Here is a 27489-nt window from a genome sequence, read left to right as displayed (position 1 = left end):
TGCACCGGATATGAAGAGGGACACCGAGACCCTGCTTTTCAGGGGGGTTCTAACATCAATGAGTAGACCCAACGCGCAGCAATTACTGCCGCCACCATTCCCATAACAATAATATAAATGCTCCACGTTGTAATCGCCGTAAATTCCATAGTAAAAAGCATAGTATTGTTGCTGGTGATCTGGATGGCTGTTCCGTACCAAGTGAACAGGAAAGGGAATAAATGGAGTTGCCAGCTACGCATGAGTCAGTAGAGAGTCGTCAGATGCCAGGTTATGGCCTTACTGGAAATTCGTGTGGTTATTGGGACCGTTATGACAAAATTGATGATGGATAATAGCCATTGTCATCTAGCTATGCTAGCGGGTACATTTATATCTAGGGGATATTCCGCCCTGAATAAAGCCGGGCCCGTTGTTCTGACATTAGCCTCGCCTATATACTATCAACTCTCTGCTCCGATGGCAGCTCTTACATAGGTCTGATTTGAGCTCTGAATATCAAATGTTGGATTCGAAGAAGCCCATGAAGCCCCATAGCACATGAAAGGCAGTCTTAGGGTTATGCGACGGGTCGACCAGCGAGAAGCCCGTAGAAGTTGCTGACAACTGTAATAAGCTAACTAATAGCTGAACCAATGTCCATTGCCTGCTCGGAGACGAAAATGATTGTGAATGATTTGCTCGAGGTTACTCCGCGAGTGCTAATGCTCGGAGCTTGCGAAAACCTTACTCCTACATATCCGTGTATGCATACAGTCAACCAGAACTCCAAGTTATATACAACCATTATTCCTCCAGCGTATATCCGGAGTGGATATTTCATCATTTTCACTTCAGGCCAGTTGTTCCGGATATAAACGTCCATTCTATGTGGTTAGAGGTTTTTGACTAGGACAGATTCGAAAGAAGAGTTAGGCAGTTTTCGCTCTAGTGGGTGCTAGACAGTACATTAGCTGCTTGGCGAAGTGTCTGAGCTCCTGAGACAAAGTAGTGCTACGCGGTCTACTCGCGTTCTGATATCAAGCGGCCGATCGTGATATTTCCCCAATACCTTGTATATGACTTCTCCGACAGCGAATAGGATTTATCTGCTGTATCAAGTTAGCACGGTGGTCCGGAACCATTGTCAGTCCTCAACCTCGTGGCATGGAGCATTCTTCCCCTCAGCGACGGCGCAGCTTCAAGATCAAGACGAGATTTGGCGCTGCTCGGCAATGGAGAAGCCGGAAGAATCCGCCTTGTGATGCGTGCCGGCGGCGAAAGACAGCTTGTATCATCGAGACAAGCCCGCCATGTATTAACGTCCCCTTTCGCCCTTTCGCCACGAATGACTTGGGATCTTTTGTAATAATAACTTCATGGTGCTAGGTCGATTTTGTCGATCCAAAGGCCAGGCCTGCAAGTCGACGGATCGCGATGTCAGTGGACTGTTATTGCGCCAGAGGCGAGTGACACCGGCCGACTTTGAGCCCGATAAGGAAATAGATGTAGATGTCACTGATAGTCCCACCGTCGACACGAGTCATCTTAGTGTACCATCTTTGCTATCGCCAGTCATAGAACAAGTACACTCTGTTCTAGCGACGCCGCTAACGGCATCGATATCTTCTCCACCGGGCGGCAGCCGCAGTACATCGGTGCCAGTTTCACAGGCCTCATCTTCAACCGGAACATACATCCTGACCTCCAATTCCATTAGTGAAGATGTACCAACGGTCGATACCCTCGAAGATAACTACAATCGGACCGCGCACTCCATGGGCCTCGCTGCTGAACAGGACACAGACTTGCTCGCTTCCTTTCGGTCCTACATCACGAACGAAAAGGACGGCCTGAGCTCAGACGTCATTCAGGCTACCCCTGGTGGCCTGGAAGTCGGTTCATTTCCTGTACATTTTAACCTGTTGGTAGACGAGTTCCAGCCAGCGGATGACCGGGCCAAACTTAGGATATCAGAGACTATTGAAGCCATGGTGGCACCACATGCCTTGAGCTTAATCCGGCTGTTCTTCAAACACGTTCATCCTGTTTACTGTGTCGTTTCAAAAGCTCGCTTTCTCAAGGCATATTCTGAGAACAGGCAGAAAGTCCCTGCATCTCTGCGTGGGGCTGTCTACGGGCTTGGGTCGATGTTCTGGCAACATGACCCGGACGTAAAAGGCAACTTGGAGTTCGACTTGCATGACCTGTTTGAGGCAGCCCATGCGTCTCTGCAGCGCGAGTTCCACGCTCCAAATCTTTGGGGAATGCAAGCATGCCTGCTTTTGCTCTATGAACGAGCTGCGGATAACGCGACAATCGAAACCCCACGAACCTGGGTATTTTCTTCCCATATTGTTGCCTGTGCGCAGATGGTCGGACTGCATCGGGATTCAACCACATGGCACCTCGTACAAGGGGAGAAGAAACTCCGGAGGAAACTGTGGTGGGCAACTTACATGACTGACATTTGGTCTTCAATATGTCATGGGAATCCTCCGCTTGTATATCCAGGCTCGTTTACTACAAGCCCCCCCGAGATAGACGATCTTGCCTTCGACGAAGACGTCCCCGCAGATATTCAGGACATGGTGGATGTTTCCAGCCGGACTTTTGATATCTCCACCAGCGCTCGATTCTTGGAGATGGTCAAACTGAGTCAGATTTTGCACGAGCTGATCCACTCCTACTTGTAAGTCCTTCGTGTCCAGTTATATACATGCAACCTATAGCTAACCTTCCCAGTCTTGACATCAGTTACCAGAAGACGGTCAGTGAGCCTCAGGTCCGGGAGGCTAATCTTTTGGGTGTCAGGAGGGAGCTCAAGACTTGGTCGTCAATGGTGCCCAATTGCGTGACAATGGCATATACGGTTGACACAAATATCTCCCGAAATAATGGTACGTCGAGTGGCAAACCCCCGGGAACTGTTTTTAGGTAGCAGCTTACGAGACCTAGCACCACTGAATTTGGCATACTATGCTGTCCAAGCCCTACTTTTCCGAGCACTCATGAGCCCTGCCAGGATGTCCGCCAAGTCAGATCCGAATTCATCCCTCTGTCGCTACTTTGACCAGGCGGTGGCCGAATTTCGCAACTTTACCCTCTTCATGGACAAAATTACTCGGGCTTGTCTTCATGCTTTTTGGGGTGGTCGTAAGTCTGACTCCTCCCACATATTACTGTATAATTCACCGATAGTCACGCTAATGTGTCCAACAGATGCCCGCTCTCAGCTCACACTTTGTGGAAACTTTTTGATCTACCTCTTCCTTCTAGCTCCAAGCCCGGGACAAGTTCACGTCGCATTTGAGCTTCTAGGAAAATTTCATGAGTCACTTCAAAGGCTTCGGGAATGGGCAGACGACGATGCGTCCCTTGCACTTTTACGACCGGTTGCCCTCCGGATAGATTCATTCTTTCTACATGCTGCACGAATAATGAGAAATGGAATGGGAGGTGCCATTTCTGTGTGAATAATCTTAACGTGTTTTTCCGAAAATGATTGTCGTGCAAGAATCAGATCCCTATCCGGTTTTGTAGACATTCATTCCGTAAGTTATTTGGAGTTGTAAGAGTCATAACCTGTGTGGGCGGGCTTGGTGGCCTACTGTGCAATAATTCCAGCAGTCCACTTAAATTTGATTGATACAAGTATACCGTTAATTTCCTTTGCTGTCTTGATGTACACAGTTGGTCGCTGTCGAGGCCATTCTTTAGTCAAGTAAAGTAGATATCTACAATCTGTGCCACCTCCACTGCCGGTTTGCCCATGGTAGTTGGCCGATCAGATCGGCCAACTAGTTTGAACGTGTATTTCTCCTCACTCCACCAAGCAAGTACGGCAGCCTATTCGTACAACCTTGCCAAAATTCATAATGTATTGAAATATGATAATGCTACAGAAAATAAAACAATGCCTACATAGCTTGCTTATAGTGGGAGCTAATCCATTTATGGATTAGTTTACATATATATGGAACTATATAATCTAATTTTGTTTCTATATAGAGTCCTTTAATAACTTCGAAATTCATTAATATCACAAATGCTCTTGTGGATTTTTAGTATGTTAAGATGTCTTAATTTGTGGGCTTACTAAGGCCTAATCTAACTTTTTTAGACCTATTAACTTGTTTTTCCTCCTTATAATCCATCAAAAATTTTTTTTTATTAAGCAGAGTAAGTAACATAATGCAATTATTTTATTTTAATTAAATTATATTTAGCTTATTAACTTAAAATTAGATTTTGATTTAATTAATTGATTTAAAATGCTAAAAATTGTTAATTATTAAGTGGTAAGTGAGGTAATAGATGATTCTTGTAGTTGTGTTCTATCTAATTAGTGAGGTTATTCTTAGGTAATCCTTTTTTAAAAGTTAATATATAAATAGAACCCTTTTCTTACTCATGCTATTTATTAAAGAAGTGGATATTTATTCTGGGTAGTTAGGTTAAAAAAAGAGTTTTAAGATACAAGAATTTTAGAACCCTTTTTATAATAGCACCTTCTTAGATAATTCTTTTTAAAAGCTAATATATAAACAGAACCCTTTTCTTACTTGTTCTATTTATTAAAGAAGTAGATATTTATTTTAGGCAGATTGAAAAAAAGGTTCTAAGATGTGAGAATTTTAGAATCCTTTTTATAATAGTATTTTGGATAATAGAGAGACTGATGATTAAAAGCTATAATAGTAAAATGGACTCTGATAATATAGGATCTAAGAATCCTATTAATAATCTTTCTAGATTGCTAAAAAATGGTCCTAAAATTTTGGATCTATCCTTAGATAGTGAATTGTCTAGTCTATCATCAAGTGATGAGTTGGATAATAAGATGAATCTTAAGAAGAAGCCTGCAGAAAAGGTAGTGATAGTCTAGAAAGATATTGCTTGTAAGTTTTTATTATCTTTAGATTTGACTTTCCACTAATATGGAGAACAGTGAAAAAAATTCTTAAGAATCTGAATAAGAATGTTTTGGTCCTATGATAATATCTTAAGCTTATATCTGATGAAGAGTGGAAAATCTAGTTATAGAGCCCGAACTTTCTCTCTTATTAGGAAGAATTATAGAATTGCTAGCTCTTTAAGTAGAAAAAGTAATATTGTAGTTCTAGTATTAAGTAGGTTCTCTTAGTTATGCGCACTGAAGCAGAGGATTTTAATGAGAAATATATTGACAAAGATAGCTGGGATGATATTTATTATTATGTGTATTTTATGTACCAAATCCTGCGAAGAAATCTTAATTATATAGATGGGCTTTTTAGATTTTATCTTATGGGTCCTAACGAGGCTGAATACTATCTTTAGACTATTATGAAATGTATTTAATATAAATTTGTATCATCTTAGTGATATAGATCCTTAGGCAGCTATGTATTGCTGTATAGGGAAACTCGCAAGAGAAAGGGTTATTCTACTGAGTTTACTTCTTGCAAATTAAAGAAACAGTCTAAAAAGGGTTTTATGTAGAACTCTATTTTAGGCGATCTTGCTTTTAATCTTTTTAATCTAAGTGTTACTTCTGCTGACAGTATAGGCTCTTTTTTAGGGCTTAGTATAAATACTAGCTCTGATAATAACAAAATTAATTTACTTTCTATAGATATTAAGGAAATTATAGCCCTAATTAATATCACCTTGGCTAATTCTTAGAAGAAAATGATTTGATCTTATATCTAAGAAAAGTATCTAGTAAAGTAGTCTAAAGAGTTCAATCTTAGTGATCTATATTGGTGTTTAATGTTTGCTTGGATAGCTCTGCATTGTGTAGAGCTAGATAGTAGAGATAAAATCTAGATTCTGTTATCTTTTAAAATCAAGAATGGTGATGCTGATTAGTTAAATAATGAATCTGCTAGGTTGGACCTAAGTGAAGCTATATGGTGTGGTATAGTGATAGATGCTTTAATTTTTAAACTTATAGATCTGAATTTCAAAAAGAACTATGGTAAAATTATTTATATCTCTAATTCTCTTGATTATCTAGAGTTTAAGGATATAGCTGCAGAGCAAGAAGATTGTGGGAAGGAAGATATTTCTTTAAACTATCTTTTTAATGTTTTGGAATAATCTCTTGCTAATTATTAGAAGGAGCTTATGTGGTTAAATAATCCTAGTTTCTAGTTTTTTGATTTTGACAAAGCATATAGAGCCCTCTATCTTATAGTAGCTGAGAAGGATGATGATGTCCTTATTTGGACTTGTTACAAATATATGTGTTTTAATCTGAATTTGGAGATTTGGCAAGTGCTTAATGTGGCTCGTTTGATCAAGATAATGGAGAAGACTTGTCTTAATAGGTCTTTATTGTTCTGTGGTGGGTTCCTTAGTGACGTTATGGGACTTGGGAAGACTTTTTAAGCAATAGTCTTTATGTTAGAGGTAAGCCTTGTGTTTGTTAAAAAAGGGTTCTAAAACTTTTTTTTAGTTCTTTCTTATGATGATTTTATAAATTTTAAAATCTTTTTCTAAGTGATTTCCTTTAATTTCTTGTTAGCTATTATATTAATTGAAAGTTTAGTAAACTGTGTGGGAATCTTTAAAAAAGATAAATCTAGGTGAATGTGACTCTAAACTAATCTATTAATCATTTCTCTTTATTGTTCTTTCTGCTATTTTTATCTAGTGGATTAGTGAGATACGCACTATCATGAAGTATCTTTAGATGTATGTGTTGTATGGAAACCTTAAAGCTGTTAAGGCTGGGATTTTTAAAAATATAAAGCTTATTAAGGATCTATTGACTCTTTCCTATGAGTTTTTTAATAGTTCATTTTCTTGATTAAACTATATTATTATGACAAGTTATGATATATTCTAAAGCCGCTATGGTCTTCTAGCCTATAAGAAATAGGAAAACCAGGAGAAAGCATATTATAAGAAGAAAGATGACTTGTTTATTGTAAGGCTATGGCTAGGCAATCTTAATAGACTTTTTTGTTATATTATCCTTGACGAGGCTTATATATTGTATAACACTAATAATGGCTTATTTATAACTATCTAATAGCTTAAAGCTAATTTTTATCTTCTTTTATTAATCATTATTTTTTATAATGGTATCCTAGACTTCTAGGGCTATATGTCTCTTATTATATTTGAATAATCTAATATAATTTAGAAGGATATATAAACTTTATAGAGCCTTAATATTATAAATGCTACTAATCCTTTCTTGTTACCTGAGGAGTATTTAGCAAGTTTTTTAAGATTTACAACATATGCACTTAAGAAATATATTTTTATAGATAATATTATTGTTTAGGTTGCAAGTGTTTATCTAAAAGGTATTCTAAAGCATCTAAATATTAGATGAATCTTTTCTTCATCTATCTAAATTAGATTTAATTGCTTAATTATTAGCTCCTGTATTCCCCCATCCTAGATGCGCATGATCTATATCAAGTTCTCATGCAATGAGAAGGCAATATATAATTAGGTGATTATTTCTTATTACAAAAACTTGATAATAAAAAAGAATGGTAAAGTTGTAATAAATATAGTAAAATACTGGATATTAACACTGTTAACTTCCTGGCTTGATATAGAATTTGCTGAGGAGCTTCTTATAGTAAGAATATTTAAGAATATTCTATACTTATTTTATTTTAAAATTATATATTAGAGTCTTGCTTGGGTAATTTATTCTAGAAAATCTTCTATATTTTTTTTAAAATAGTTTTAGAGAACTCATTATCTAGAAAAGATTACTTAATTATCAATCAATGTATTTAGAACCCTTTTGCGAGGCTTTCTAAAAATAAGGGCTATACTATCTATTATTATGTATAATTCTCTTATTTGTTAGAAGAAATAAATTATTTAATATTTCTTTCTAATTATCTAGGTGTATATTGCAGCTGTCTTGAAAGAGTATAGTATTAATATAAGAATATTTTATTTTAAACTTAATTAGTCACAACGCTAGGTATTGATTATAGAATTTACTATTATAGATAAATACTCTATTTTAATTATGTTCTTAGCTATTAATGCTCTAGGATTAAACTTGCACTCTCAATGCAGCATTATATATTTTTTTGATTTGCCTTCCACCAAATCTATTATAGATTAAGCTATTAAGCACCTTTGGTACTTTAATTAGAATTGTGTGGTTATTGCTTATATTTACTTAATGATTAATAATTAGAATAGTATTTAATAGTCTAAATCTGATGAGAAGATAGTTATAAGTATACTCTGTGACTTGAATCTAGCAATATTTAAACTTGTAGTTGAAAGCTCTAATGAAATTTCTATTAGTAATCTTATTATATAAAATGATACTCTCCACTAGCTAGGACTTAGTGAAACTCCCTTGTCTTCTAATAATACTAATAATAAAGATATTATTACTGCTATTTAGAAATTATTTATTAAAGAGGTAGATATAATAAATGCCTTTAAAACTTAAACTATACTTTAATATTTTCTATTTTTTATTTATATCACTTAATTTATTACTTAGTTTATTACTTAGTTTAACTAAAATAGATATCTTTTAGCATATTATAATTTTTTTTAGATAAAGAGTAATAATTCTTATATTCTTAATAAGTATCTCTATAAGAGATATTAGGAAATAGGATTTATATATTTGAAATCCTTTTTCTAGTTGTCTTGCTATTGACATATACTCTTATATCTAGTAATAAATTTAATAATTATAAGCTTCTGGTTATAGGATATTGTAGTATCTACAAAAGAATTTATATAATTGCTGTAGTAAATAGTAAAGGTTGCCTATATATAATTAAGTAGTTAACTTATTATAGTAGTTATATATAATTATTTAATTAGTGCTAAGCTATCTATAGCTAAATAAGATAATCTAGCTATATTTCTAATTAGCTTAATACTTTTTTATTAATTTTTTCCTTTATAACCCTATATATTCTAACATCATATTAGGTTGCTTAGAGATTAATCTTCTTTCTTATAAGAAATAAATTATTAATCTATATAAAGATAATCACTTTATAAAATTAATATTAGAATTTCTTGCAAGCCGCTATAAGATCTTTATTAAGAATTGCACTCTTTATTACTAATTGTAAGAATAAGACATTCATTATTTAGAATATATATATAAAGATTCTTCTTGCTTATATATCTAGATTGCTATTTTATTCTTTTAAGCATATTTAACAGATAAGAAAATGACTATTATATTAAAGAATAAAGGCTTCTAGATAAATTAATAGACAATATAGTGAATTTATCTTAGAATGGGCATATATTATTCATTCAATGCACATATATATATAAAGATAGATGATGAACTATACCTTATTATATAAACTGAACTTGATAGTAGAAGTATTAATAGATTTAGCTGTAAAATACTATATATATATTTTCGCTCTAAGATATATATTATCTCTAGGTATTATTTCTTTAAGCTCTTTAATATCTTGTGATTGACTTGATATATAAAGATCATCTATTTTCTTTTATTAGAGAGATTAACCCTGTTAGTATTTAGAGAAAATGGAATAACTTACAGCAAGTTCATTAGATATTTATTATATTAGGTCCAAATTATGTTTGGTCAATTAATAACTATAATAAATTATAGCTATAAGATATTAAGATCTATACTGCAATTGATGCTTATTCATATTATATTATTTAGATATATATTAATATCAGCAATTGTATAGCTGTTAGCATTTTTTACCAATTCCTTAATATAATTGAAGATATAGGTATTTAATTTATGAAGATTAGGTTAGATTAAGGGGTAAAAACTCTACTCTTTATAAGTGCGCATTTTGCTTTATAAAAATAATAAGACTATAATCTTTCCTTTAATAACTGTTATTGGTTTAGGATAAGTACATCAAATCAGTATATTAAAAGTTGGTGAGAATAGCTATTAAAAAATCTTTTATTCTTGTGGCAGATGAGTAATTAGATTTTTAGATTATATGATAGCATTAATATTTATTTAAAATAGGGATTTTTTGCTGAAATCCAGGAACAAGGCTTATATATTAAAAGCTGGATTGTAGATTATATTACACTTTTTGCTATTTATATTTCTATACTTAGGCAGGAAGTTCATCGTTTTGTCTAAAAGTAGAATATTTATAAGATATATCTATAGAAAGATCAGGAATATCTACTAATAGGAAAGTCTTATATGATGTATTATTATCATCTATATGTTGTAGATAATTTTAGAATAATACTAAATCTAGACCTCTTGAAAAAGTTATAGTAGGGAATAAATAATTAGAATATAACAATTTTTAAAGATTATTTAATATAAGCTGATCTTAATTATAAATATTAATAAATATTTACTAGCTAAGATTATTAATCTCTATAATTCAATATTATAAAGTAGTAGATACTCTTTAAATATATCATAAGAAGATTACCTACTAGATGATAATTATATATATTGTTAAGTATATTAATAGTTGTAATAAGACTTATAGGATTATTTTAATGTATAGAAGAAACCTAAGCTAGTGGAATTATTAAGACTAATAGGTGCTTAAAAATAGCATAGTGAGGAGCTTAAGGCTTACTATTAAACTATAGAAAAATGTTTTAGTACTATAAGTTATATAATATTTATTTAGAATAAAATAGAGAAGGATTAGTTATAGTGATTAAATAAAAAGTGTCTTATAGTATTAATAAATATATAGATATGAGAAAGATTTCTGATTAAGAAAAGTCTAATTAATGAAGATAGATTTTCTTATTTAGCTATCTTCTTATGACGTGTCTAGAAGGCTGGTGTATCTAATAGTAAATTCTTATTAGTATTAATAGAAGATTCTATATAATTAAGATGATTATCCTATATATCTAAATCCTTGCTTTTCTTATTATCCTTTAAAACATTGAATAATCGCTTCTTATTTAGCTGATTAAATAATATAATATTTAGTTTAAGTAATTCAGTTTGGCTGATATTATTAGGGAGATTATTAGGATTATTATTAGAGATATCTATATGATTATTATTATTAAATTCCTTAGAAGCATCTTAAGTGTTGTGAAATGCATTAATATTAATGGTTAAAGGCTTGAGTTTAATCTTTGTATTACTATTATTATCATTATTATTATTATCATTATCATAGGATTCCTCAATTTTTATTTCTAGAGTATGAGTCGCTTTTTCTTTGATAGCTTTTATAGGGAATGAAAGTAGTATATTATCTATATTATCCTTGTCCATCTTGATGCTAATATATAGATAAATTATGAATTAATAACTCTTATTTTTTTTTTTTTTTATTACTTAAAAGTACTTTATTAAAATAGATTTTAGATCTATTGTAGTCTATATATTGTTAGGTAGAATAATAAGAGGTCCTTGACTTTTTTAGAATTGTCTAGCTATTATAACTTCTTATATATCTAATGTCTTGTAGATATAGGATCATATATTAAAGTTCTTTATAAGTATCTTAACAAATTTATCTTTTATTTTAAAATAAGTATTGATACTTAAATTAATTGGAGTAGATATTATATAAGCTTAATTATAAAAGATTATCTGCTTCTCCTCTTTAAGTACTTCCTGGTATAGTTAAACTATTATAGGAAGTATATAAGAGGCTAGAGTAGGAGCAGCTTAATTACTGTACATAGGACTGCTAGTATTAGGTATAGATGTATTTTGCTGCATTCTGAAAATAGCCTTTTGATGGCTGTGACGAACAGTTTGCTGATATTCTAATAGTGGTTAATGAGATACTTGAAGGGTATAACTAGGTCTAAGTGGATTACTTCTTGGAGAAGAGTCTTCTAAGAGATTAATTATAAGAGATAGTAGTATATTCACTTTAAAGATTAAGTTTATCTAGCTATAGAAACTGTAAGCTGGATGTTTTACATATATTATATGTTTATAGTCTAGGTTTTTAATACAGAAAGTAGTCTATGATATTATTTAAAATAATTATAAATATAAAATAAGAAAGTAAATTAATAAGTTAGATATATAGGAATTTTATATTCAATAATATATATTAAACTTTTATTGGTAAGATAGATTATTAGGTGAGAAAATAGTCTATTTTGCTATAATATCCTACTTATTATTAGTTAAGAACTAAGTTAACTAGAGATAATTGGCTAAGTATCTAATTAATTAATCTTTACTAATTAGCTTACTGATTACTTATAGTAGTAAATTATCTTAGTGAAATTTCTTCTGAATAGTTATCCTTAATTGAATAAATATAATATTTTTATATAAGAAATAAAAAAAGGTTTCTTATATTATATATAAGAGAAGCAAAGAAGCAAAAAAGGATTTTGGAACCCTTTTTACTTCTCTTTATCAAGACCTTAAGTTTATCTGTTTACTGACAGATATTTCTGTACTATTAGTACGATCATTACAGAAGGTTTTAATTGATTTACACTTGTGCTATCACATGACCTCTATGTGTTGTGGAATTTAGATTGTAGTTTATAGTAAAATGTAAGTTATATATAAAATTCATTTTGGCAAGGTTGTACGAATAGGCTGCCGTAGCAAGGCCAATTAGATTCCGAACTCATATCAACATCCTCCAAGCAAGTGACATGTGATATGGCAGTGTGAGAATATATGATTCCAGGGGTTGAATGAACGACATCTAAACATCTTCCCGCAATTCTCACTTTATCCAAAAAATAGAGAGAGAGAGCTCACCTATCGCAATGGCTACAGTCGGTATTCCAATTATTGACCTGGAACCTGCCCGGATGGGTGGCCCCGAAGAGGTCGCCAAAGTTGCGCATGAAGTCTACCAGGCCTTCAAGTATGTCGGCTTCGCCTACATCAAAAACCACGGTGTGCCGCTGGAGCTCATCGATGAAGCTTTTGGATGGGTAAGACAATCCTCGCCTCTCAACGGAAGATACGTAGTAGATATAAAGAAACTTAAACAAGCCGAAGTAAAACAGCTAAAAAAATAACAACGCGACCATGATCTAGAGCTCCAAGTTCTTCGCCCTCCCTCAATCCGATAAACAGAAAGCTCCGCACCCGGCAGAAGGCTGGTACCACCGCGGCTACTCAGGCATCGGTCGAGAAAAGGTCGTGCAGATGGTCTTTAACAAGGAGGGAATCGCCGAAAAGCGCAAAGTCCCTGATGTGAAAGAATCCTTCGAGCTCGGAAATGAGTCGGACGAGTACATGCGCAATATCTGGATCCCCGAGGAAGTGCTCCCTGGCTTCCGAGCGTTCTTCAACCAGTTCTATCAGACATGCTCGGGTGTCGAGACACTCATGCTGAAGCTTATAGCGATTGGCATGGGTTTGGAGGAGAGCTTTTTCCTGAAGTATCATCAAAGTCGCACGAACCAATGTCGTCTGCTTCATTACCCCCCAGTGGAGGAGGAGTTACTTCGAGGAGGCAAAGCAGAGCGGATCGCGGCGCATACAGATTTCGGAACAATGACGATTCTCTTCCAGGACGAAGTTGGCGGCCTTGAAGTCGAGGATATACGTGAGAAGGGCAAGTTTAACCCGGCTCCTTACGTTTCGGGCACGGCGGTGGTAAATATCGGCGACCTACTGATGCGCTGGAGTAACGACGAGCTCAAGTCGACGCTGCATCGGGTGAACGCGCCTCCGCTTGTTAACAAGGAAGACGAGGGTGAAATAAAGGGACGCATCACACGGCCACGATATTCGATTCCCTATTTTATTAGTCCAGATAGAGACAGTTTGATTAAGTGCCTGCCGAACTGTCATGGCCCGAATCGGCCGAAGAAGTATGAGGCTATTACAAGTAGAGATTATATTGCCATGCGGATGAATGCAACGTACTAGTAGTGATAGTATCTTTTGAATGATTCACTCCTTTCTTGCTGTTGTTCATTGACTTTATTATTGAATGATTTGAACGATTTAATGCTTGGCGATATTGATATCTAGGTGTATATCTATGTCCATTTCTTGGTCTCCTGCCACATAAGACATTTCTACTCATCGTCTCCTAGAAAAACACGAATGGGCATCCATCCATCTGCCACAACCTTTGACCTCGTTTTAATTGCACTGATCTCTGCAAATTCCTCCTTTGTCAAACTCCACCCGTCGAGATCGAAGTTATTTTCAATTCGAGAGGGGCTAACACTCTTAGGTATGACGCTTACGCCGCGCTGGATGTTCCACATCAATCTGTAATCCTTCTATCAGGATATGTCTTGTTTTACATGGGCAAAAATTATGAGGAAACATACAGAACCTGAGCCGGTGTCTTCTGCTTAGACTTAGCAAGCTTCAATATAACAGGATCGCTGGTGAGGTTTGTGTGGCCGTTTATTGGTGAGTTGTTGTGGCCACCCAGGCAAGAGTAGGCGGTGCAATGGATGTTTTTGGAGCTACAGTAGGCGAGGAGTTTAGGGCTGTATTGTAGTGGAGGATTAGGTCTGCAATCCGATGGTACTTATAGTCAGGCAAATTGCCAGGATTGAGAACTCACGAGGGATTATAGGGATGGAGCTGGATTGAAACTGTGTTAGTCTGAGTCGAATTCCGGCTTTCCATGAGGGAAAAGAGGTACCTCGATTTGATTGACAGCCGGGACAACTTTGCATGAAGGATGACTCAGGAGCTTCTCAAGATGGGTGATTTGAAAATTTGACACGCCGATAGATTTTACCTTTCCTGTCTCCAGAAGCTTCTGCATTCCTTGCCTATAAATAAAAGGATAATTTTGTCAACCGGGTTTGTTATACTCAGGTGCGAAAGAGCCTGCAGAAAACCTACCAAGTCTTTACAAAATCCCAATCAGACAAATGCTTACTCCGATTCTCTGGGTCGGTCGAGCATGGAAAATGAATCAGATACAGATCAAGGTAATCCAGACCTAGGGCGTCTAAACTCGACTGCAACCCTTCTTTGACGCGGTGATGCCAATGGTTGTCCAGCTTGGTGGTTACCCAGATCTCTTCCCGTGGCACATCGGACTCCCTGATCCCTTCTCCAACTTCTTTCTCGTTCCCATAGTTCAGTGCAGTATCGATGTGTCGATATCCATGCTGTAGAGCATGTTTCACGGCATCACGTGTTGAGTTCTCTTTCGACTGCCATGTTCCCAGGCCGATGGCTGGAATAGCGGCGCCGCTGTTCAGAGTGAAGGTCTTCGTAGTGAAAGTCATGTCGATTTGATATCTTTGATAGAGAAGAAAGAACTGGGGATAATTGAATCGATTAATTTTTTTTTCTTTCCCCCATATCCAACTGCTCCAATTTCGCCCCTCTCCTATGCTTATACCCGTTTCTCCGCTTTCCCTGCATTTTATAAAGTACTCTGAGCTAAATTCGGGCAAACTTTGCCTTGTTAGCCGATCAAGACAGAAACAGTCTCTTTAATCAGGCTTATCAGATAGGCCATCTCTTAGTGTTGCTCGTATGTGGACTAAAGATCGGCCAACAACGATCGCTCAAGTCAAAATTTCGGGGCTGGTGATAAGCGGGAAGCTCTAAAATACCGGCTTAGGGCTCCAGCTTTCGCTTTCCCCCCGTTAGTTGATGGCCGTGACTATTACAGATTGCTATTACGTTGATTGTGCTGAGATGTTCTCCTGGTCGTGGCCTGATATTAAACAGAGGCTTGAATGGTTTGTCTTGTTCATTTTCGTTCTCGTGCCCTCTGAATGGTAGATTACATATATAAAGATGGATGTGTTTTGACGTTGCTTTTGACATGCTGTAGCCCTGTTGACGAGGATGCGGACTATGAAAATACGACCTGGTGCAATCGCGACTTGATTCCTATTCCGCCAGAGAGGAGGACTTATGGCGTGTGGTCGTATTTCGGTGCGTGGCGGTCGATCCATATACTCCGATATATATGATTATATCTCAATCCTGCTGACGGGGGCGAGTAAAAACAAACAAACAGGGTACTGGACTGTGTCTGGGTCTTGTATCTCCGCTTGGTCAACGGGGAGTACTCTGCTCTCCTTCGGTTTGAGTCCACAACAGGCGATCGGTGTTGTTGTGAGTTTGTCGTCTGCAACAAACAGACCACTGACTAGGGACTGACGTGGAGACCATTCTAGATCGTTGGAGGATTTCTCTCCGGTTTACTCGCTGTAGCCTGCGGATGGATGGGCGAAGTACATCACATCGGCTTCACAGTCTCAAGTCGCTTTTCCTGGGGGATGAGAGGTTCCTACTGTACATTTCCCAGTGAATGAATGATTTTAGTGCCAATCTGACGTGATAGCAGTCCCTGTCACTCTACGTATTTTTGTCTCCTGCATGTGGTTTGGTATGCAAGCCTTCTGGGGAGGACAGGCAACTCGGGTTATGATTGGTGCTATCATCCCTGGTACGCTTGATTCTTCTTTCTCTTATGCTCACGATTATAATTTAGAGAACAAAAGTAATCTCTTATTCTCACAGGTTTTGCTCATATGAAGAATTTCTTCTCTGCGAGCTCGCACCTCCAAACGAACGACTTCATCGGACTGGTCATTTGGATGTGTGGTTTTGTTCCTGCAGTCCTTATCCGACCTGAGAAGCTTCAGATTCCTTTCTTCGCCTGCTTCGTTCTTTTCTGCGGTTCCTGCTTTGGGATCCTAGCCTGGTAGATATCTCTTTCTGTTTTGATTGCCTTGGAACAATTCCCACTGACAACATCGAATATCTAGGGCCGTGTCACAAGCTGGTGGCGCCGGCGATCTCTTCCGCGAACCCGGAACAGCTGCAAACACCGGCTGGGCCTTCATGTTTGGTATTACCGCTATATTGGGGTCTTGGGGCTCCGGAACATTGGGACAATCTGACTGGGTCCGTTACTCGAAACGCCCATATGCGCCAACGCTCTCGCAGCTAGTTGCCTGCCCAGCTACGATCGCCATCACGGCGAGCATCGGGATAATTGTGACCAGCGCCTCAAATAAAGTCATGGGCGGGGAAATCCAATGGAACCCAATTTATCTTCTTGCCGATATTCAGGAATATTATCACTCCAGTCCGAGGGTGCGCGCTGGGGTCTTGTTTGCTAGCTTGGGAATGGTTGCATCACAGTACTCGGTTTGTTCTCCCCATCATATCGACTACGTCCATGCATGTGGCAATGCTAAGAATATTGATGAAAATGGTGCAGATTAGTGTAATCCTCAACAGTGTCAGCTGTGGCATGGATATGGCAGGTCTTTGGCCGAAATATCTCAATATCAGACGCGGGAGTTATATCATGGCTATCATCGGAATCGCAGTCCAGTAAGGCCCCCTTTTGAGGATAGAATCTTCATTTAAGCATTAAGAACCACTGATTTATTTTCTCTCTCTTTCCAAACATAGACCATGGCAACTGCTGTCCACAGCAGACAAATTTCTCGCCGTTCTTAGCGGCTTCGGCGTGTTTATGGCCCCAGCGACGTATGTTTCCTTCAAACGTCCCCTTCTTTTCCAATGATTTCGTTGGCATTATCCTAAAAATGCAAAAATGAAGTATACTAACTCGAGAAATCACTATTAGAGGCCTCATGCTAGCAGACTACCATCTCATCCGTCACCACAAACTAAAGTTGTCTGATCTCTACCGCGGTGACAGCACCTCGATCTACTGGTTCCGGTCAGGCGTTAACTGGCGCGGCTTTGCTGCATTCACAATGGGAATGTGGCCGCTTCTTCGTGTGTACCTATTCTTTTTCTTCCTCTTTTTATGGTTATACTAATGTAATGGTAATCGATTATAGCCGGCCTCGCGGCAAACGTCAACTCTTGGGAAGGAAAATGGACCGGATGGTTGAGACTGTACAATCTAACATTTATTGTGGGATTAGCAATCAGCTTTATCGTCTTCTGGGTGCTAAATGTCCTTTTCCCTGTACATGGGGTGGACGAGGACGGGCCATTTATTCCTACCATGGATGGGGTGTCGAGTAAAACTGATGAGGAAAGCTATGTTCGGGCAAGGGATGAGAAGGGGTCGGAGAGAATTACAATCGTATAATTGGGAACACACACTTGTATCTACCTAGATACTAGTTGTCTCTTTCAGACAGGAAAGATTTCTTTTCATGTCTGTTCACGTTCTATACCTAATGCGATCTATGTGTATAACCACTTTGCTCGCAGTGAGACAGAGAACTCCAGTGGATATTGCAAGTTGCAACGTAACACACTGCAATGCAGTATTCACGGATGAATTGCTACTGGTATTTGGGTTGAAGCAATTATATATAAAAACTAAAAGCTAAATAATGTATTATCAAAAGTAATGTCTCTATAAGACTCTGAATTGTACAATCATACTTTTCCTTCAGGAACTATTCGACACTTCAATAAAAGCTTCATCTACTTAATTATCTTCAACATGGCCAAATTTAGACACCAGGAACGGTAAAGTCAGGCAAATCCGGCCAATTGCCTAGTTCTCCCGGATCTCCTCCGATCCGAACGAAGGAGCTGTTGGACGGGGTCGGGCCGTCAAGTATGAACAATTGAAACCAGCCAGGAGGAGAAGTCCACGGGTCTGGAGGGGCAGTAATAGTACACTGATTACCTTGACAGGTAAACGCCGGAAATAATGTACGGTGACCGAAGCTGTTTCCGTGCGTGCTTGAGATGAGGCCAATCAAGGACACCTTCAGGTTTGCGACGTTGCCGGCAGTGACTGTGATGGTGTAAGTGCCTCCGTATGCCCAATCGGTTTCGGTGATGGTATACGCTGGTCGCGCGGCTCCGGACAGAAGATACGGCGGGATGAACACCTCTACTCTGTATTCCTCAGGATGGGTATCATCCTCTGGGTCTGAGCCGGAGACTAACACCCGTCCATCAGGTAGGAGAATTGCCTCAGAGTGGTAGAGACGTGCAATGGTGGTATTTGCCATGACTGTCATGCGCTGATTGACCGGCTTTGTCGGGTCGTATAGAACAGCATTCAAATTGGGACTGGTAGCAAGACCGAAACCGGCTACACCCTGGTGAGCGCCGTTCAAAATGAGAAACGTGCCATCTGGGAGGGGTGATATGCAAGTCATGACACGTTTCGAAGGCTGTTGAAACAAGGGTTAGATATGAGAGCTTGTTATCTAGAGGAAACAGAACGGAACTGACCATGCGTTCGATCGTCCAATTCTGCCCCGGAACGTCAGGCTGAATGGAGACACAATTATCGATGGCATCCCCGCCGTAAGGAGTTGAACCACCGCATATGAGAACCCTTACAGGATCTGTGTATGGAGCATATTGAGGAAAGAACACCATAGTGCCTTCAAGAGGATAAGTCCGGCCGCCGAGATCGTTGTTGACGGCACCTGGCATGTTTGGCAGCGTCCGGATCGTCTGCAATGTGGTTTCGTCCAACAAACGAGCCTCATTGTAATAAGCAGCTAGAATCGTCTTGGAGGGCATCACTCCCATGAACGGATACAGATTGTTAGGGTCCGTACGTTCCAACCAATCCATGTAGAGCGTGGGTCCAACTGTCGGTAGGACTTCGATGGTAGGGACAGGGGGCCCGTTTGATCCTGTCTCACCACCAACAACAAGAATGGAGCCATTAGCCATGATCATTCCCGAGGGATACCAACGGCCATCCTGTAGAGAGAGTTCAGCCTGGTTTTCCTGCCAGTCATTGACACCGGGTTGGCCTGGAGAACCATCCGGCCAGTAAAGTCGGATACCTTGGGTGGACACTCCCGACCAGCCACCAATAGTAAGCTGTCTTCCAGCCTTGTCAGGGAGAACGAGGCCAGCGGAGCAGAAAATATCGGTCTTGACGTGCATCGCCCGCCAAGCATTGTCGAAATCGTTCTCATAAAATAGATCCAACTCATAGGCACCAGTAGTGTTTGGCGGTCCCGTTCCCCATTTCTCCAAGAAGGTGACTTTCCCATTGATATTTACGGTTGTCATCAGGGGCACAACCACACCACCAATCAGGAATTGGTAAAGGCCAGCGTCATTTCCTGAAGCATATGTCCACAAAGTCGTGCTGTTTTCCCAAATGTAGTAACTAAGGAGGTTTCCCGCACCACAATAGTGGATGGTATCACCAGTGCAGATCATGTTGCATTGAGAATCAGAGACGATTTCAACGTCAGGGCCAATGTCGAAAGTATCGCCGCAGACTAAATATACATTAAAACCGAACGATTTCTCTAGTCAGAAGTGAAAACCTACAGCACTGTTCACCATACTCCAAACCAGCCGCCTGAAATCCGTATTCTTGGCAACGAGAGAGACAAGCAGTCGCCGAGTTGTTGTTTGCATAGGTGAGTTGATAGGGGAAGGTTCGTGTATTATTAACGTTGTCCCTGAAGAGTAGCAGCTTTAGCCGTGGTCCTACGAAGAGAATTGAAAATGTAATGACGTGTGGACATACTGAAGACAGCCCTTATATACCCAGGACCCAGGTAGATTGGTTGTTTGTACTGTTGGCGGGGGTAGCACTGTTATTGTAGCGTTGGAATAGACACTGAGGAGATTGGGTCCACCACAGATTTCACTGGAATTTCCGGCACAGGTCATAGCACACTGGGAATCTGAGCTTGCGAGAGAAGCATTGTTTCGCACGTAGTCATCACAGAAGCACTGGTCGGAGTACTCCATGCCTGCCACGGTATAGCCCAATAGTAAACATTGGCTAATGCAAGATTCGATAGTCATCGTGGGATTATCATCTTCCTGGACGAGCATAGAACGGACACCACCGATGTTGTCCGCATAGCAACCCCGGTAGTCCCAACCAGATGGCAAGCCTGTAGCAGTTGCAGTGACACTGGTGGTAGTTGCGCTAGTGGATACAGCAGTGCTTGAGGTAGTTGAGAGAGAGACAGGTGCAGTCGCAGAGGACGATGGAGAATCGGTGGTTACCGTAGCGCTGGTGGATACGGTCGTAGACGAGGACACGGCGGTGGTTGGCGTAGAGCTGGAAGATGCTGGATTTGAAGACGCCGTCACGATAGTTGAGCCCAGTTGGTATAAATCGAGTCTGTCACTGCCACCGCAGAATTCGCTGCTGTCCCCAGAACAGGGGTACGAACAATCAGTCACTGGTTGTTTAGCGCTATCCGCCGCCAGAGTTTCACCGCAGTAGCATTCACTGTAGTACTCGACACCGAAATAAGTAGCGCCATTGCAGAAAGTAGCACAGGCATCTACTGTCATGTTGCTGCTATATGTGTAAGTGCTCGATAGACTTCGAGCGGCGGCCGTGTCATTGTAGCAGCCAAGGTACTGATAACCCGGAATCGTAGCTCCTCCTGGAGTAACATAATTGTTGTTTGTATAGACAGAGAGTATGTTCGCTCCACCGCATGTTTCTGTACTGTCTCCCCCACAAGGCATGTTGCAATCCGTCTTCGCAGCCTCTGTACTCGAGCTGCTCAAACCAGTGCCGCAAAAACACTGTGTTGTATATTCAAGCCCAAAATATTGATAGCCACTGCAGAAGTTCGCACACTCCGTAAGCGTCATGTTGTTGTCACTGGTCGTCGCGGCTGGCAAGGTTCTGGAATTGACGTTGTCAGTGTAGCAGCCAAGATAGCTATACGGTACTGGGTCAGAACCACTCAGCGCCGAGCAAGAGCCAGTGAGTGCTGTACTTTTGAAACTATCAGAGGATGTCTCTATAGAAACGCTGAATTTGGATGTAGTTATTTGGTTGGTTGTGAGAGCATAGCTACCGCTATACAGGACGTAGGCGCCAATTGTTGCCGTCTTTGCCATCGTCACGTTGACGGTGGATAAGCCTGGCACAACACAGCAGGATCGAGGTGTTTTGATTTCTACAGAGAGAGTTGGAGAGCCTGAAGTCACTGTGTTGCGGACCTGCAATAACGCATCTTTAGTGTTCACGACGTCAAGTCCTTAGGATATCGGATTTCCTTACCGCAGCGGTAACCGTCATTTTGTAATTACCGTTGCTGTCAGATGAATTGGCTATGCAACTTTGGGGGTTTTGAAACAAGATATTGTCCTGGATTGGATACCCATTCCCGTTGTTATCGTATGTTACTGTGTTACCATCAGCTGTCACCTGTACTATAAACGTCGAGATTGAGGTGTTGGCCGGCAGTATTGCGGAGAAGCTATAGAACTGTCGACTATTGTCATAAAAAATGGCCCCTTCATAGCTAGTGGAAAACTCACGACAAAAGAATCATCAAAACCATTGGTTGTTCCAGCATACTGTGTTCCGATGACACACGATCCGCAAGTGGATGCCCCGTTGCGGTCAGCATATACAAGTTGAACGTTCGAAATGGTGCCATTGAGGTCGGTCGTTCGGACACGAATCTCTCCAGTAAACTGGAGCTGGGTGCCACCAGGTTGTATTGTTAACTGTAAGTTGCTTGGCTTGACCTCGTAGGGAACAATTGCGTCTGTGAGGACCACTCCCGCGGGGACAACCTCAATCAATCGCTGAAGCATCACCTGGCAGCGGGATTGAAAGTATGTAGGGTCGGCCATGAGACCAATCGTAGCATTGTTGTCCGCGGTAAACACTGCTATATCTGAGTCGTACGTATTCTTTATTGCAAGTGGCCCAGCCAGCGGATCTGAGCTGTTTCCACCAGTAAATTCGGAGGCAATCTTCTCGTCGAACAATGTTGTCGAATCGAAGTGCTGGTAGTCATTTTCCACGGTTCCTGACTGTAGCACCTCGGGGAAGTTACCGGCGTGAACGCCGCCAATAGTGTGGCCGCAAGCCGTCAGGGCGATCATTTCCGAGACATTGAAGCCCATCCGCGCAAACTGCTGGATGAACGTATACTGTGAATTCTGCGGCAACGGCACGCCGATCGGCCCAGCTGCAGTGGCATCTATGCGGCCTGTGCGGATGGGAATAATCGGACCGCCACAGACACGGACAGATGCGTATACCCCCAGTGCAATGATATCGGCCAGTGATGCACGAGACGAAAAAAAGGGCGTGAAAGAGAGTAGAGTGAAATTGAACGCGGTACCAATGTTCTCGCCACCGTCTCCTCCCAATTCATACTGTAGAGACGCATCTAGTCCACCGACCCCGGTGAAAACATTGCCGGGGGCCGTGTCGTGGAACGCTGTGCGAAGCCATTCTGCCGATGCAATTCTCGACGGACCATCCGGGGAGAAGGAACATGGAGTTATATCGGCAGAGAAGGATCGCGCCTGGTAGCCAGAATTTAAGAACATGATGTCTTCTAGCTCATCCACCGAGGAAGGCCATGTCGGTAGCCCTGAGGCAGGCCCCAGGACCGACACGGCCGCCATCAGGAATTGTAGCCACGCAGCCATTATTTTGTTACCTGTAGCTATCGACAACGACAACAACGGTTTCCCGGTGGCAACGGGGGTCTATTATTCGCAACATAGTCGCGCTAAGGCCAGTCACTTCAATATGCAACGCATAGCTGCCCCGCTAATGTCAAAATACCATGTGTTGTCGGTGCTGTCTCTCTAATCCCTCTTGTGAAATGCGGGAAATTTAAGCGGGTGTCTTGAGACATGCACCACTCCACAAAACTTGCAAGCACACTATACACGCCATTTTAGAAGTGAGAGGTCGATGACAAATCAGTTTCCTGTTCTCCATTGGGTCTCGCAGGAGCCGCAAGCCGTATTGACGCCGAATTTTCGGTGCAGATAAAGCTACAGGCGTGCCATGTCAGCCTGCAGATGGCCCTAGTGCATGAGCTGAATCCCAAGCGGGAAGCTATAATTCTTGGTCAAACCTGTCGAATGAAAGACTCAGAAATTCAAGTTTGCAGCCAGGGATGTCTCTGATATGTAAAGTTAGGTTAACTTTCTCGTCGATCCGGGCCCGTCCGAGATCAGATAAGCGGCTGAAGTTAAAGACGGTACTAGCCGTATTGTCACTGTTCGGTAATAACCGTAATACAGTCAGTACATATGCATTGCCACAGCATTAATAAGTAAATCTTGGGACTCTGATCCCACGCCGCATCCCCGTAACTAATTGCCCAGACAAGACCTGTCAGTTAAATATGTATACCTGCAGATACGGGGTGTTGACGTGGCCGAAGGTATATCAGGGCAAGCAAGAAAATATTCCAGGCCCAAAAAATCTATTCTTTAACCACAGTCAAGTGAAACTAGTGTCAAACTACCGCCCTAACATGCCAAGGAGATAAGAAAAGAAAAACATCTATCTATATGTTCTATAAGCTACTTGTATTATGTATCGCTTCCAAAGGTACATGTAAACCATTAACATGAAGATCTATTTCAATAAGAAAAGGCTGGGGCTCGTATACCATTGTAATCGGACGACGCTTAGTAGTTGAACACCATCAGTGATGGATTCAGTAGGAGCGGTAGGAGAGCGTGGGATGCCAAAGTGACCGACATTGGCACAATAGCAGTGACCTCTGTAATCCTCCAGCCATGAGGCGCAAAACAGCCCAAGTAAATCATGGCAGGGAAGAATGGAAGCACCACTGCGTACATCCATTTGAAGGTCTTGAAGATCTTGGGCATCTCTTTGAAGAAGTTAGAGTCATCCTTCTCCTTCGCCGTAGTGCCCCAAGACATATTGATACGGAACATGTGGGCCAGAATAGCCATGCTCAGATGGAAGGAGAGGCCACCGAAGAAGATGGCAAACATAGGCATCCACATAAAGTTCTCTACCAGGGCCGAAAACAAGGGCTTCTCTCCAAGGCGATAGCGAATGATGGCCAAGCAGACATTTCCAGCCCCAGAGAAAACGACGAGTAGGCCAAGAAACACTATTAAACACCGAAAAAAGAGAAAGTCCAGTCAGCTTGATATTCCACTACCGAGAGACAGGGAGACTGTACCATTCCATGATTCCATATAAAACTTGTCCAGGTAACCTTGAAACCAGCCGACAATGAAGTAATTAAGAACAGTCAAGGGGAATCCAGAAGCCAAAGCGTAATATGATGAAATGTATCCTAAGATGGTAATCTTGGACGATAGCTGCAGGTTGGACCATAGGAAGGACATGAACAACTTTGTCAGAGGACCTCGATAGATCCACGTGTGGATCGGGTTAAAGACCAGTTCGTTGCATCCGTAGGCATATCTTGCTAAGATGTTAGTCTCTCCTCAATTCAACTATGTATGGGCAGCCTACTTTTCCCAACGCGACAGCTCGTCATAGATGGTAAGCGAGACACCTTCCTTGAACTCATCGTTATGATAGCTAGCCAAACGAATAATGTTCCCTTGGATCTGGAGACGCAACGCGATATCAAAGTCCTCTGATACATGGCTCTCGGACCAGAAGGCCGTATACCCGTCATCTGGTCGGCCGACGGATTGAACCGCTGCAACACCAGCATCAATATTGATCATTACGTTAGAGGTAGAATGCTTACCTTGCCAACGAAGAAAGGCGTTGTGCCCGACAAACGGAGCGGTTTCACCACTGCCTACTGCAAAACGAATGGCTGAATAGATGAGGTTGGTGAAGTACGTGATGCCATTCTCGAAATAATCCCGCGAAACTTGCATGACGCCAGTAGAATGCTGGATGATGGCGACTTCAGGGTTTAGAAACATCTCGGCAGCACCGTAGAGCAGGCAATCAGCTGGCTGCATAAATCGTCATTAGAGGTTCCAGTAAACAAACTTTCGGGCGTCTCAACTCACTACTCGAGTGTCCGAGTCGACAATCAAAATAAATTCGCCCACGCGGATATCACCACCAGCACCGCGGATGCGTGGATCGGATTGAATAATGTGGTCGAACGCCTCTCGGTAGACCAGCTCTTCCTCCATAGGATCAACCATATCGGAGTCCTTCAATGCCGGGGCTATACGCTGGACAAGTTCCGCCTCAACTTTATTCGAGACATTCAAGGCAAAATTCATGTTTGAAGCTTTCTTGAATTTTCCCTTCCGAATGTAACCGTCGTCGTTGTTTTTAGGCCGAGCAACCCAGCCAATGTTGTTATCATGGTAGAAATTGATCCGCTCACTCCTTTGCTCTTCGGAAAGCAAGGCAAAGCCATCGTCATTGATGAAGATATTCGCAGCACCTGTGACTTGAATTAGAAGGCAATTACAACGGATAAAAAGCAAGCCTCTGACCTCCATGCGACTCGTAGTGGGAGATTGCAGTCTTCAAGCTACGGATGGTAGGCTTGATAACTTCTTCAAGCGACTCGGTATAGATGGGCATTTGGATCGTGATACGCGGTGGTGTGAAGCCTAGGGAATACGCCGATTTCAGGTCCGGGGCAATGGGGGAATAAAACCGTGAATTAGTCTTGAGCGTCTTGATTGGTCCGACAGCCTGGAAGATATCCGTGAAGATGACTATCATAAAAAAAATACTGAACAGGGCGAATATAGGGATCGTCGCTGCAAGGGCAAATCTTGTTGCGTTGCCATCGACCAGGTATTCCAGAAGTAAATCATAGATTCCAAATCCAACGAGAAGAATCACAAGAAGCATTACGGCCATTCCGACGAAGATGGCGCTGGTGAATGCCAGTGGCCGTTCTAGTGAGTCCTTTGGGCGCTTGACTCCTTCGTTTATCATCCTTCTCGGAGAAGCATCGCGGGACATACCAGAGTCTTCTGCCGCTGGCTGTGCTTCCTTTGCCGCCTCAAGAGCCAAATGGTATGATGAGCCATTGGGAGACGCTACCACTGATTCCAAAGGAGTCGCCAAGGGTGTCACCTGGAGGTTGAATGTTGGGACGGGGCTTCCCCAGATCTAGTATGGTTTGTTAGGAATGACGAAGGACTCGTTGTGATTCTCTATTCCAACATACCAAAGAAAGTAACTTTGCTTCGACATCGGCAGCATGGGTTAGAATAGCATTCAAATCGTCATTCCAGAGAAGAAGGAGGCGCTCTTCTCGAATCAATGCGCAATATTGATGCCTCTTGACCATATTTGAATGAGATCCCGCAATATCGGCGTACGAATCAATGATCTGGATCTGATAGCCATTAGGAAGAATCAATTCTGTCTGGCCGTGCGCAAGTTGTGATGTAATGATACTCGTGGTCTCGGTCATCATTGTGAAAGCGACTGTAGCATTGATCTTTTGAATCGCTCCGAGCAGCATGGGATTGACATCCTCCGGTTCGGAGATATACACACCCCTCGACCGGCGCAGGAAGACCGCGGTGGAGCTTTGTTGTAGATGTGTCGGCGAAGGAAGCCATTGGTACGCAGTCAAGCGCACATGGAAGAATTTTATCATCTAGGGTGTTGTTTATTTAGTCGTGGCTCCCACGCAACTGGATATCCTCTACTTACAGCCTTATACTTGGAGGCGTCGTCAATCCCACTGTTGACATATCGTTGGTCGACAGAGCTTGGACCATGGCCCGATTGCCCCGACTCCGACACAGGCAAAGAGTTCCTCTGCGATGTGGTCTGGTCGGACGTGCCATCGTCATTCAATGTCTTGCGGGACCTAAAGGGCCATCGAGTAGGGATGAGGGAAGACATGACAATGATCAACGCTGGGTGTGAACGCAATGGACGAGGGAGATTTCAAGGAATCCACGGGCCCGGCCACAGGTATATGGAAAAGCAGGCCTTGACACCGATACTCTTTTTCGACACT

General features: G+C 40.9%; 6 protein-coding genes across 6 annotated transcripts, besides 1 other annotated feature; 3 read left to right on the top strand and 3 right to left on the bottom strand.

Moving 5' to 3' along the window:
* Nucleotides 1–1146: 1146 nt before the first annotated feature.
* On the top strand, nucleotides 1147–3455 carry UA08_07342 (hypothetical protein; the record flags this gene model as incomplete). Its single annotated transcript, XM_020262525.1, has 5 exons — nucleotides 1147–1294; nucleotides 1369–2671; nucleotides 2725–2879; nucleotides 2938–3135; nucleotides 3202–3455. 5 exons carry the CDS (start codon nucleotides 1147–1149, stop codon nucleotides 3453–3455), a joined length of 2058 nt encoding a protein of 685 aa, XP_020117144.1.
* A 365-nt stretch (nucleotides 3456–3820) lies between these two features.
* Nucleotides 3821–12501: a repeat region (Identified by RepeatMasker using a combination of RepBase library and repeat library created with RepeatScout).
* A 168-nt stretch (nucleotides 12502–12669) lies between these two features.
* On the top strand, nucleotides 12670–13786 carry UA08_07341 (hypothetical protein; the record flags this gene model as incomplete). Its single annotated transcript, XM_020262514.1, has 2 exons — nucleotides 12670–12840; nucleotides 12947–13786. The coding sequence occupies 2 exons, from the start codon at nucleotides 12670–12672 to the stop codon at nucleotides 13784–13786; spliced, it is 1011 nt and encodes a 336-aa protein (XP_020117145.1).
* Nucleotides 13787–13938: 152 nt separating this feature from the next.
* On the bottom strand, nucleotides 13939–15120 carry UA08_07340 (hypothetical protein; the record flags this gene model as incomplete). The annotated part of the gene is made up of 5 exons (XM_020262503.1): nucleotides 13939–14137; nucleotides 14200–14388; nucleotides 14442–14461; nucleotides 14523–14655; nucleotides 14729–15120. The coding sequence occupies 5 exons, from the start codon at nucleotides 15118–15120 to the stop codon at nucleotides 13939–13941; spliced, it is 933 nt and encodes a 310-aa protein (XP_020117142.1).
* Nucleotides 15121–16228: 1108 nt separating this feature from the next.
* UA08_07339 (hypothetical protein) lies at nucleotides 16229–17930 on the top strand (the record flags this gene model as incomplete). The annotated part of the gene is made up of 7 exons (XM_020262492.1): nucleotides 16229–16298; nucleotides 16373–16556; nucleotides 16621–17005; nucleotides 17079–17194; nucleotides 17276–17353; nucleotides 17454–17608; nucleotides 17674–17930. 7 exons carry the CDS (start codon nucleotides 16229–16231, stop codon nucleotides 17928–17930), a joined length of 1245 nt encoding a protein of 414 aa, XP_020117143.1.
* A 373-nt stretch (nucleotides 17931–18303) lies between these two features.
* UA08_07338 (hypothetical protein) lies at nucleotides 18304–23209 on the bottom strand (the record flags this gene model as incomplete). The annotated part of the gene is made up of 6 exons (XM_020262481.1): nucleotides 18304–18978; nucleotides 19040–20055; nucleotides 20108–20241; nucleotides 20310–21757; nucleotides 21819–22025; nucleotides 22079–23209. 6 exons carry the CDS (start codon nucleotides 23207–23209, stop codon nucleotides 18304–18306), a joined length of 4611 nt encoding a protein of 1536 aa, XP_020117313.1.
* Nucleotides 23210–24208: 999 nt separating this feature from the next.
* UA08_07337 (hypothetical protein) lies at nucleotides 24209–27371 on the bottom strand (the record flags this gene model as incomplete). Its single annotated transcript, XM_020262470.1, has 8 exons — nucleotides 24209–24663; nucleotides 24736–24983; nucleotides 25035–25227; nucleotides 25279–25495; nucleotides 25553–25941; nucleotides 25994–26624; nucleotides 26683–27120; nucleotides 27177–27371. The coding sequence occupies 8 exons, from the start codon at nucleotides 27369–27371 to the stop codon at nucleotides 24209–24211; spliced, it is 2766 nt and encodes a 921-aa protein (XP_020117312.1).
* Nucleotides 27372–27489: the final 118 nt, after the last annotated feature.

The sequence above is a fragment of the Talaromyces atroroseus genome (genome assembly GCF_001907595.1).
Source record: "Talaromyces atroroseus strain IBT 11181 chromosome Unknown scaffold_11, whole genome shotgun sequence".
Taxonomy (NCBI): Eukaryota; Fungi; Ascomycota; class Eurotiomycetes; order Eurotiales; family Trichocomaceae; genus Talaromyces; species Talaromyces atroroseus.
This window is presented reverse-complemented; position numbering and strand designations above follow the sequence as displayed.